The sequence below is a fragment of the Pseudopipra pipra genome, chromosome 9, assembly GCF_036250125.1.
Source record: "Pseudopipra pipra isolate bDixPip1 chromosome 9, bDixPip1.hap1, whole genome shotgun sequence".
Taxonomy (NCBI): Eukaryota; Metazoa; Chordata; class Aves; order Passeriformes; family Pipridae; genus Pseudopipra; species Pseudopipra pipra.
The window spans coordinates 25,473,496-25,485,812 of record NC_087557.1 but is presented as its reverse complement, the minus strand read 5'-3'; the positions used below and the strand labels follow the sequence as shown (position 1 = coordinate 25,485,812).

Here is a 12,317-nt window from a genome sequence, read left to right as displayed (position 1 = left end):
GAATACATAGGAATGGCCCTAAATTCATGGTTGCATTTGTAAAAAAAACAAACAAACCCCTTGTTAGCTCTGCTTTCTTTCAAGTCAATGGCCTTTCTCCTTGAGGGGAATGTTTCTAAAATTGCCTCAAGCATTTAAAACCTCAGTGCCTGCTAAATGTCAGTGGAAGTTCCAATTCCCAGTTTCATTCGCAACCTGAAACTGAATCTACGTACAAGTTTGATACAAGTGTAAAATTCTCATTTAACGTTAGCAAGAAATCCCATGCCTCTAGAGAAGAAAGACCATTCCTTTGTCACAAAGTAAGGTTTGCTTTGACAAAATGGTGGCAAAAAGTGAATCTGTGCATCTATTGCATCCACTGACTGCAGGTCAGCAAGTGGAATGACACGCTCCTCCTGGGAAGAGGTCTTCAGCCTGGGAGGTACCATGAAGAAAAGATAGAGGGACCCAGCAAAACCATGTGTGTGCCCAAACTGGAGTCAGAGGTGAGGACGCACAAGGTCCTGCAGATCTGCACCTGCCAGGAGAAGAGAAGCAGAGGAAAAGCCACCCACTGACCTGGACTGAAACACTACCAGTATTAACCTGGTGTTAGACAGCCTTGATTCTTAGAACTGCTGATTTCAAAAACCAGCTTTTTCTCTCCCAAGTTCATGGAGGGACTTCTGGATCTTCCTTGTGCTGGAATATGATACCTTGACTCTGTGGGTGTTAGGAATAATTCCTTAAAATGACTTAAAATGCCACAAACGCAGGCAATGTTACAACCTAAACCCACTACAGCAGCAGAGATTTACTGCTCTCTTTGTAGAATCACAGAATTGTTTAAGTTGGAAAAGACCTTTAAGATCATCAAGTCCAACTGTTAACCCAGCACAGCCACATTCACCACTAAACCATGTCCCAAAGTGCCACATCTACACACCCTTTAAATCCCTTTAGGGATGGTGACTCCACCACTTCCCCTGGTAGCCTGTTCCAACGCGCGGCAACCCTCAACTTGAGGCCATTTCCTCTTCTCCTACTGCTTGCTACTTGGGATAAGAGACCAACCCCCAACTGACTACAACCCCCTTTCAGGTGGCTGTAGAGAGTGATAAGGTCCCCCCTGAGCCTCCTTTCCTCCAGGCTAAATAACCCCAGTGAGTTTATTTCAGCTACCAATGTTTTCTTTCCCCTTCAGGAAGAGACAATACCACAGAAGTATTTGAGATCCATGTGAACCTTGTTTATCCACTGTGGATTGGGATTTACATTCCAGGGGTATAATGAACCCAAAGACGTGGGCACACAACATTCTTAAAGCCTTGAAGATTATCCCAGTCTCACTCAATAACGGAGCTTTTCCTTAACGATGCTGGCATGTATATGAACTAGAGCCCTTAGCAAAGCTCACTGCCAACAGAAACCAGCAACTCTGGCAAGGCTGAGCAGCAGCCCAGTGTAGTCCCTGTGTTAGAGCTCTGGACAGGCTGTATCATTTTTCTTCAATGGAGAGGGGGAAAGTGTTTATCTGGGAAGCGTTTCACAGCAAGGACAATAGGAAACTGTTTAGCTTTCCACAAATAGGCTGGTATGCAACTTCCAAGCACTCTCCAAGGAAAACTTTGGAACACTGACCACGTCTTTCCAGCAGGGATTTCTTGTAAAGTAGTTAATGCCCCACATCCCTCATCCCAATTTGCTCCTGCTTCATCCTTGTTTCAAAGTGCTGTGCTCCCTTAAAACACAACATGGGGCTCATCTCTGAACGTGCACTTCGATCACTGGGGACTCCAGATTCGTATCAGTCGTTCAAACATAAGCAGGGATGTGCTGACCCGACAGAGATATTTCCGTGACTGCCTTTATTTTTGCTAGAGAGATTCAGAAATGTGAAGCTGGGCTCATATGACAGGAGATGCAAATCTAGGGCACTGGGTACCAAAGCACTTGGAGTCTGTCTATGACTTTGCTGCTGAGATGCTACAGGTTAGCAGGAAAATCTGAGTATCCCTGACTTGACTGGAAGCCAACGGAAAAAGGCTTCAGTGTGCTCTTTCTCACAAATAAGAGCACCAGATAAGGTCTCTTCCTCTGCAAGCTGCCATCAGCAGACAGTGTTGTGAGCTGGTCTGACGTCCCATGTAGCAGTGGGAAGGGGAAATATCCCACATCTAGACCTTCTCTCAACTCTGGCCCGCTGTGGGACCAACTGTTTTCTACCTGAAGTCAACAGAAGTTATGATCATGTTGGGTGTAAATTTTGTCTTAATTCTTCATGCTGATGAAAAATTTTGTTCTATGGTGGGGCTACAGATGAGGCAGACAGATGGGCATAGCCTGGTCCACAGTGGACACGACTGGGTGAGTCCTCCAGGTGCTTCTCCTGATGAACTGGAGTGGCAAAGGATCCAGTTTTCACAAGCAGAACAACTGTGTTCCACGTGGCCACCCGCCTGAGCAAGAGGTCAACAGGGAGGCATAAACAGAGAATTCAGTTTTTGTCAGACACTCCTTGTGTCTGGCCCCAAAATTTCTCTCTAAATTTGCATGTATGAATTCCAAAATTGGATTAGTGTAGTAGTGTGTTTTTAGCAATCACAATTGCAAGAAACTGTCTTCATTCAGGAAGTTCTTCCATCATGTCACTTGACAGCCACTGTGTCTACATCCATCTACAGCATCTGACCCATTTTTCCTCCCTCCTGTTTCTGTTCACAGGTCCATTTTTCATTCTCCCTGGAATGCAGAGCATTTGGGAGTGTAGGTGGAAAGCCAAAGTCTTTCAACACCCACTAACAGAAATTTGTTTTATTAATTAACTTTGTGGGAAATAAAAAAAAAAAGAAAGATAGTTGATCCTCTGGTCTGAAATCATGAATCACTGTGCAAGAGAAAACATGTCCTCTGAGGCACCTGAGGCCGCTTCAGACAGTGAGTGACTGAGCTGCTTTCTTGGAAAGTCCTGAGTCATCAAACACAGCAGTTTAATCCCCAGGAAATGGGAAACATATTGGCATGATGTTCACTTGCATGGGGCATGAGGTCCAGAGAAGGGTGAAACTCCAAAGGTTCTGGAGATCAGTTTGGCTTGTGGAAGGATTTTAAAACCTTAACGCTTCTCTGAAGTATATCTGATCTGGAGCTGGGTACAGAATTCCCAACACATGATTTCCTGGATGAATTAAACTCTCTACAAACTTTACAGATTACATATGAATTTACTTCGACTTCTCATAAAAATGATTCAGTGATCGTGACACGAAAATGCATTCTGGCATTCTAAGTTCTTTACTGTGACAAGTGCTTCATAAATTCACCATCCTTAATTTACTATTCCTGTTATAAGAACTTAACTCCTTTTGGCATTCCTGCTCCTACTACTAGCACTTAACTAGGAGGAGCAGCTGATACACACGCATCTCAGCCTGACCCTTCACCATCTTCTCCTCAAGGGACAACCACACAGTCATTTCAGACTCAAAGCTGGGTTGTGGCCAGCATGAAGTCACCTGGCTTGGCTGAGACACCATGAGTTGTTAAAATTGAGACTATTTTGCACAAGAACTGACAGAAGATCACATCACAGATGTGGGTTAGAGTGACCTTCGACTTGTGGGGGCAGTTCAGAAAGGTTTCAGTAAAGTTCACAGCATGCCACAACAAGATCATTTGGCCACACCACCCATCACACAATGCTGTTCTGGAGGGTTTCTAACCCTATTTAAACTTCAGAGAATGTCCTTATGCACATCTGATCCCTCCTGAAAGATGAAACGTACTACTCAGTGGAATCCTATGTAGAAAACTGTATCCCTGACTTTTTTTCTAAGACACTATTATTGAAGGAATTTTAAGTGAAAGCGACGATGAGAAAAGCCATTGTCTTCTTCATTGACAGAAATCCTGTTGCCTTTTTAAGAACTTATGCTTTGTAAAGAGCTCCCTGCAAGCAAAATTACTAGCAATTACACTCATGCTGAATCAAGCAGCTCTATTGATTGCCAACACAGCCCACAACTTCAGCCCACTTGCTGAAGGAAAAGAAGTCAGCTCTGGGAGTGGAAAAGCTATCTGTCCTAACGTGTGAGGTCTCTTTGCCTGACAACGTGATAGTGAAGGTAAGGGAAGTTGGCTCTGCAAAGACAGAGTGACAGCAAACAGACCACAAACTTCCTTAGATAAACGACATCTTTCAAAGCACACAATACCACTTGATACCTTTGTGCCCCTTGAGCTGTTACAAAGTGCAGCTCCACTTCAGCCCAGATTGATATCACTTGGGAGGGAGGCCATCAATCCACAGGACAAGTGCAGGCTGAACACATAAACAAAGTCACACAACCTCACTGTTTCACTACAGCGCTGGAGAGGGGATGGTGCAGTTTTTCCAAAGGCTTAAGTGAGTCTAGTTACACTGTCCAACTTGAATGTGTCCCAAGTCCTTCAAATAGGAGGGGAATTAATCTCACAAAATGATTAGCCATCTAAAACTAGTCAGATACCTACTGCAAGCAAGTTGGGCCAGTTGTCTAAGACACCCATGAGCATTACTCTGGAAAAGCCAGTCTTTTTACACTGACTATAGTGAGCATTTGCACAACTGTGTGAACATACTCCTAGTTTTCTACCGATTCCCTCATGGCTCCTCACCACCAAAGACAGGAGAGAATCAACAACTATCTCATAATAATGATGACCTCTAAAAGCTACTGGCACCAATGGAAGCCAACAATTGAAATTGTTGACTTCAGTGCAGTTTGGATCAGCTTTATCTCTAGTAACTATAAACCAAAAATTTTCATCTCATACTAATGACCTAAGGTGAAAATATCTGCATTAGAGTTGGCTGGAAGCAGAAGGAGGATGAAAAAAATCAGCTTCTCCTGTGGAAAGAAGAACTCCAAAATTTGGCTAGGAAAGAAGGTAAGAACGAGCTCTGAACTTTTGAAGTCTCCAAGGCTCTGTAAGTTTACTATTAGATAGTTTATGGAGTATGAGATACAGATCTCCTAAAACTGATAGGCTGCAGAGCAGCAAAAAACTTAGAAACCTTAGCACTGGCTTCAGGACAGCTCTGTGAACAGGCTGCCCTTGAGCAAAAAGAAGCAAGCCCATGTTCCCCAGTGGCCCTGTGTGCAAGTTCCCAAGGAGCAGAATCATATGGAATATGAAACAATTTTTTCACACGAAAAAAGAAATTTTGCCAAGAACAAAATCTGATTATAGAGAAAAGTGAATGTCCCACTGGGTGAACTAGTCAAGCACAAAATTCCTGAGAAGTTCTGTTCCATATTCATACTCCAACGCCATGAATTATCTTGTTCTTTCCCAGATTTTCTTTTGTAGCAAGTTCTAAATTCCATTCTTTCAGGTGTCCAGCATTTAAATGTAGCCTAAAGAACACACAGATACACTGTCCCTAAGTAATGTGTTGCTTAAAGGATTATTAAGTTTCTATGGCTGAGAACTTGTAAATTGACTTTGCTTTTCTACCACATTTTAGAGATTTTCTTCAACTTCCCCCCCCCCAACCCCAGAGTTACTTGGACTGACTCAGACTTCGTGGCAGTAAGGTAGACACAAAGACAATCAAATTGCAAAGGAGGATATTTTAAAGGCACATGGGAACATGAAAATGTAATGTGCGTATTTTCATAACTAAATATTTTAAGCATTGAGTAGTCATATTCTCCAATGTTAGATGAGGCAATAAATTTGCCAGTGCATGCAGAAGAACCCCATTTCATCCCTATACACCTCTTACTGTAAATTATGCTGTCAGTGAACCCCCTAAATAATGGGTTTGCTTTTCTTCTGAGGGAAGGAAGCTAGTGAAGGGAGTATGATCCTCGGGCTCAGATCAAGTGAAAGATCCAAAGGTTTACAACAGGATTAAGAACTGCAGCAACCCTACAGGGAGGTTATTCCACCCACATAAAAGAAAAAAGTGTGCATTTTTCCCTGTCTCAGAAGAGAAAGGATCCCAAATTTCTCCTTCTCAGGTCTACCTTTTCTCTCAATTAACTCAGTTGTTTCTAATGAAAGTGTCACAGCTCTCATAAATACTTATTTTTTACTTATTTCACTACAACTTTAAATTCTCTCTGATACATCCCAAAAATTAACAGCTAAGCAGAGCAGAGTAACCTTGCCAGGCTGGCACCAGAAAGCTAAAGCTTCCTGCGCATCCCAAGGAACTTGGCAACTACTGGGAGACAGCTGAGGGCTCTGATGGAATCCATAATTTTCTGGGGTGTAATTGGCATGTTTACCGATCTATTGAATTGGCATTTTTACCAATTTGGAGCTGTGGGGAATGCTAGGTCAAATATTTTCCCATTTCTTTAAATCACCTCGGGAAGCTTAGGGATCCTGATGAGTGAAATGGCTGCATCACTGTGGGAAGTAAGTGTGCTTTTATTCCATGGGGAGGAATAGAGCATTCCTAGGGGGGCAAAGATTTCCACCCTGAGCCAACACTGAGTAGGAGACCAGGGTCACAACTGTAGGATGCTACAGGAGAAGGTGAAGGAGGAAGCTCTTTGCTTCAGAAAGAAAGAAAGGAGTCAGTTAAACAGCAAAGACACATTGCTTCACCTGGGCCAGGAAGTTCAAACATAAGGAGCAAGAGTAATTAATTTCTCCAGCAGAGCTCTGCGAGTGTACAATAAACTCTCAAAAGGGCAGATACAAAAGCTTGTACTGAATTCTCCCGTTCTGAAAGAAGGTAGCATTGAGCACAACCTCGGAAGGAGCAGTCTGATGGAAATGAGCACTGCTGCACACTTTTCTGTTCGAGAGAACAGCGTGCAGCACATCAGGGCTTGGTGAGTGGCAGAAGGTCAGAGCCGGTTCTGAGAACCCAGCAACAATAGAGTCATCACGGACACAGGTGCTTCCTGGATTGATCTTGCAGTTTGGCTGTTTCCAACTAAATGTGAAGCAGCTGTGGCCCTTTATCTGCTCAAGTCACTGGAATCCATCTGAGGGGAAATTTTCTCCCATCTCCTCCTCTCTCCCAACCCCAAGCACGCAGCTCTGCTGTCTGAAGACAGAGAGGAGCAAGGACAGCCAGTTGGCAGAACTCCACCAAAAAAAAAAAAAAAAGTTGCCTTTCTTATCTCAGGGCAAAGCAATGAGATACACTAATTTTCCAATGCCTTCATTTGAGGACAAGGAGGAGAGCCATCAAAAAAAGAAGCAAATATGAATCCTGTTGAAGGTCGTTGTGCAAACAGATTTGGGACGCTTTCCCTCAGGCAACAAAATAAACAAATGAAGCCAATGTGAGGATAAGTTCTCAAGTGTTTATGGCATTGCTCTGCATGATGAGTACAACAGGGTTTTTTTTTTACAGAAAGGGATCAAGCTGTAAAGGAGGTGTTTTCAACAGTCACCTGGTGGGATTCTAGAAGAGGCTCAGGAAGGTCAACACTGGGCCACTAAGGCAAATCAACAGGAGGAGCCAGGAGATTTCAGAAATCCAGTCAGTGAGAGTTCTCAAATAGCTCCACACCAGATAAATGTACTTTATATGAACTTTCCTTTGCCAGTTCACTGATTCTGGAGCCATCAGACCCCTCCATGTCTTGGCTATCTCTTCTAACCTGACAAGATCTCACTTTATTTTTCCCCAATACCTTAAGAAAGGGAGAATTTGGCTCAAATTCATGTTTGTCACTAGACGACAGAAATGTGAGACTCTAGGTATTCAGTTTGGTTGGCTTAAAGAGCAGCCATTTCACAACCCATGCTAAGCTTTTTGGATGGAGGAAGCCAAGAATCTTCTGATTTTACCCACCCTGTATGTAACTGAAAGCACAAACAGCTTTGGTCTTTGTCCTGTTTCACTCTTCCCAAGGCTTTTCTTTTTTCATACACAGGAACAGTACTAGTTATTTTCTAAAAAGGTATTCTTTGCCCTTTCTGAAACTGAAATGGGGTTTAAATTATACTAGACTATACTCCACCTATTTATGGTAACACAATTATTATTGATTATAAAGATCAGGCCACTAATAATGCCAATAAAAATAATAATAATAACAACAACAATAATAATAATAATAATAATAATGTTCTAGGAACAGTTATATTAAAGAAAAATAGTATTTGCTTTTTTGGCAAGGCAGCATGGGTAGTAAGCAGGATGTAGAATACATGTTTTGCTGAAATTACTTTCATATAATAGGGTTCATACTTAACCTGAGCAAGATTGTACTGCAAATCACTGTCAAGAAATCACTGATATTCATCCAAAACCACCCTCAATTTCAATCTGATAATGCCTCCAAATGTTTCTGTGTGCCAGCTCAAATTGTTCCTCTCCATTCTCCTGCATACAATTTGTCCACAGTACTCCTTTTTTGAATTCCCTTGGCCAAAACATAAGCGTGCAGCTGCTTCAGTTTTTTTCCAACCCTTGCATTTTTCCACGTGCTGTCCACCCCCACCAATCTCTACATTAGAGTCCAGCTGATCTTCCCTGAACACTATCCAGTTTTTCAATTGTCAATGCCAGAATGCAATGCAATGGGCTTGACTCCCTTATACAACTTATTTGGAAGTAAAGCAGATACGTCTCTTTTGGGTTTCAGCAGAGGACAGAAATACCTCTTATTTCATGTATGGCTTCACAAGAATCAAGATGAAAACACCTGCATCTCTGTAACCCATAAAACAATTTCTGCTCTGCAAGCAGCCCAAATTTTGTTGAGCTTCTATTTATTTATTCTATGTCTACATTTTGTTAGTAAAGCCACTATCACAAAATGGTTCCTCTTCTGGGCCTTTCTAACTGTCTTCAAATGCCTTTATTTCATCTTTTAAAAAGCAGAAGAGTAAAAATAGAAGGCTGGACAAAAATGCAAGGTTCCTTAAGAGTCTCAGTTACAGCAACACAACACAACAACCAACTTGCTGCGCTTCTGAAAATGCCGTCAATTTTTGTCACAACTGTGTTTGGCTAGACTGTCTTGCATCTTGCCCAGAAATCATAAAATACAAGCTATTCTAAAAAAAAGGAGACAAATGGTTTGCAGCAGCCTCCTCATTTCTGAGGGGGAGCCCCAAGCACTTCTGATGGCTACAGCCCCAGCTGTAGGACAACAACATCCCCTGATGTGCATGCCTGAGAGCCTCTTTTTTTCTAAAGGCAGCAAGCTGTTTCCTGTGAACATATTTAAGTTCTCTTTATCCACAATTTCTGTAGTCTTCTGCTGTTTCTGCACCTTGAGTAATGCAGTCTAGTGGCATCTTTGGACTTCTTTACCACGTAATTTATTTTTTTTTCTACATTCTCATCTAGGACTGGCACATCTGCCTCATCATCAGACCACAGGAAAACACACAGGGCATTCAATCTTTATGAGGTGCAACCATATGCTCTCACTTGACTCAATCCAGTACTCCCGCACAAGAGTATACCCTTTAATAAAGTTTTGTATGTTCAGTGTTCAGAGCAGACCTCACTGGAATTAGGGTACTAGCCCAGACAAAGGGACCAACCTGCCCAACACTATGGTCTGGAGCTGGGAACAGAAGTTTCCAAGTGTGGGACAAGGCAGCAGTCCAAGTCCACTTGCTTTCAGGAACATTTTCCCCAGAGACTACAACTTTAGCGAAGACATCATGAACAGGAGACACTGCTGCCAAGGTAGAGGAATGCACACACACAAAAGTGCCCCATTCTGCAAAAAAAGTCAACATTAAGTGCTGGCTTTGATTCAAGTTTCCTGCCCTATCCTTTATTTCAACTCTGTGATGATGTGTAAAGACATATCCCAAGACCATAAAGACCAGCAACTGTTCTTGGACTTCTCTCACACTACTGTATCTTTTGTTCTTCTCAAGGGCTTGCAACAGCCAATAAATTATTAGTTTCACAATTTCCAGTTGAAACACTTTTCATGGAAGATGATACTTTCAGCTAAATGAAAATTGCTGAAGAAAGTGTCTGCTTCCCTGAGCAGAAAGTTTCCTTGTCAGAAACCTAGGAACAGTACACCTCAGCTGTTCTGCTATAGTTTGGTTTTCTGTTTTGCTGTATTTTTTTTGTTAATTTTAGTCAATATTTCCAGCTCCAGCCCATTACAGTGTTTACTGCTCTTCCTTGTGCCACGTTTGACTTTTCTCCCTCTGCCAAAGTGCTTCTTAAACCTCCTCTGAATATATGCTCTTCCTGGTGTTTGATAGCTTTTTATTCCTCTTTCCCCCCTTCTTATTTAAGACGATGCTTTTATTGCTCAACAGATTCCAAGAAGCATTCAGGATAAATCCTCTGTCAAAGACACTTATGTACAGTTGAGCCATATGATATTCTATATGAATCACTGCGGATGTTTCACAAACAAGGTTAGATCAGCCAGATTTTCCAACTATATTACACATAGTTTTTTCAGACATGGTCTACTACCTCTGTGATTAATCCTCCATATTGACACTCACCTCATATTTGGACCATGTCATGTCTGCCCATCAGGGACAGGAGCATGCTGCTGACACTTTCTCCTAATGAGGATAACAATCCGATAACAGAGTAATCCTGGCCAAATTTTATCTGCAGAATGTAAGGGAAAGGCTAATTTTCTAGGGAAAAGCTAGATGGTCTCTCACTATCCCTCATGGTTTTATTGTCTACAATTTCTTTGGAAGAGACCTCATCTGAAGGAAAGAGAAAATTCTATGGGATGAATGAAGTTTGTTTCACCAACTAAGGACTATTTCATGCCATATTTTATCTTATAATAATGAACATTTCCAAGAGACTGGTGATCAGTCCCTTCCTGCCTGCTTTACTTGACCAGATAGATGGAGAAGCTCAGGGAATATTTAATTGCTCTCTCCCTACCCAACACAAGGTGCATCTGCTCCATTAAATCTGGTCCTTCAGGAAAAAGTGAAATGCCAACTGAAGAGCAGCAGCCGGACAGAGAGAGGTCTGCAACTAAAGAAGCAACTAAAACCCCGTGGAGAGAAAAATGAAAAACAGCTATGGGGGAATGAGCTGCATGAGATGTTTCTGGAAAGAAACTGTGGCACTACTGGTATAATGAAGTAGCTGTGATTATAAATAGTGTCCCCAAGTGAAAAAAAAAAAAAAAAAGACAAAAAAAAAATGACAAAAAACCTCAGCCACTGAGGCTCCATATGTTTCCAAACTCACACAATGGATGCTTTACAATGAACTTTTTGTCTGGAACTTGGGTGGGAAAGGGAGGTTCCTCACCCACTTCCTATACTAATGCAATAATATCACTTAGTCACAGAAAAAGGGAGAGAAAAAAGGAGAGAAAATGATTAATAATCTGTGGGCAGCTGCTTACTTTCCAATTGGTTGTCCAGGAGGAGTGTGCTCCACTTCAAATCCTGCTTGTCTCAGTACATCAATCACAGTGTTGTTACCCAGGAAGTGACCTAAAATACAGGTAGAAAATAGCACTGTCAATCAAACTGCTCCTCTCACTCACTTGAGTTTCTCCTGTTGGAACAGCAGGTTTGGGAGGCAGGGGTACCAGAAGCTAGACCAGCTTCAAAAGCAAGAAAGGCACGATATGGAATTTGTTGTCATTCAGACTCAGCTATTTGCCACATAGCCCCACTGCAGCCTTTGGCAATGGCCAGAGGAAGAGGGAACATACAGCCCGACACCTTCTCCTTCCATCTTACTCATCCCTCCCTCCCTCCCCTCATGTGGCCAAGGGACTGGGGGGATAATAGAAAACCTAGATGGCTTACTGGCCTTGGCTTCCACACTGGCCATTTTTAGTATGTACATGGATTAAATAGACTTCTAACATGGATATCAGAATGACCCTGTGGTGGTAGGGCTTTGACTTGTGAAATGGAACAACAGACAAAACCAGATGTCCACCCTGACCACCACTGTTCATGGACATCCACTTATGAAGAAGCTCTGAAGCTGCTGTACTACACGTTCAGTGCTTGTCTAACTAAATCCCCAGTGACTGGGGAACTGCCTCACCAACCATTCAGCCACCTGCTCAGCAGGGTTAGGAGGAGCTGGGATGGTAACCTTATCTCTCCCAAAACATGAAGATTTAGTCCTGTAATTCAAGGCTCTTTGTTAGAAGTGTAAAGGTCACACTCCTATTCACAGAAGTAACAAAGAGTCCAATAAGTATTGCAGCACGTACAGGCCTTGAAAGAGTTTACTTAAGAGAGTCCCATATACTTGAGGTCTGAACCAAATCCCACTGGAGTCAATGGGAGCCCTCAAAGGGCTTTGGGTACAGACTCAATAAGGCAGTGTAATCCCTCTAAAGCTTTCAACTTATTGTTAAAGTCCCACATTGTTTTCAGGATGGGTT

The 12,317-nt window shown here is 42.4% G+C and overlaps 1 protein-coding gene across 1 annotated transcript in view; it reads right to left on the bottom strand.

The window, feature by feature from the left end:
* TRABD2B (TraB domain containing 2B) overlaps positions 1-12,317 on the bottom strand; it is a 277,120-nt gene that overhangs the window by 34,747 nt on the left and 230,056 nt on the right. Inside the window, exon 5 of the mRNA XM_064665293.1 lies at positions 11,313-11,403. Within this exon, the coding sequence (XP_064521363.1) occupies positions 11,313-11,403 (91 nt within the window). The remainder of the gene's footprint in view (positions 1-11,312; positions 11,404-12,317) is intronic.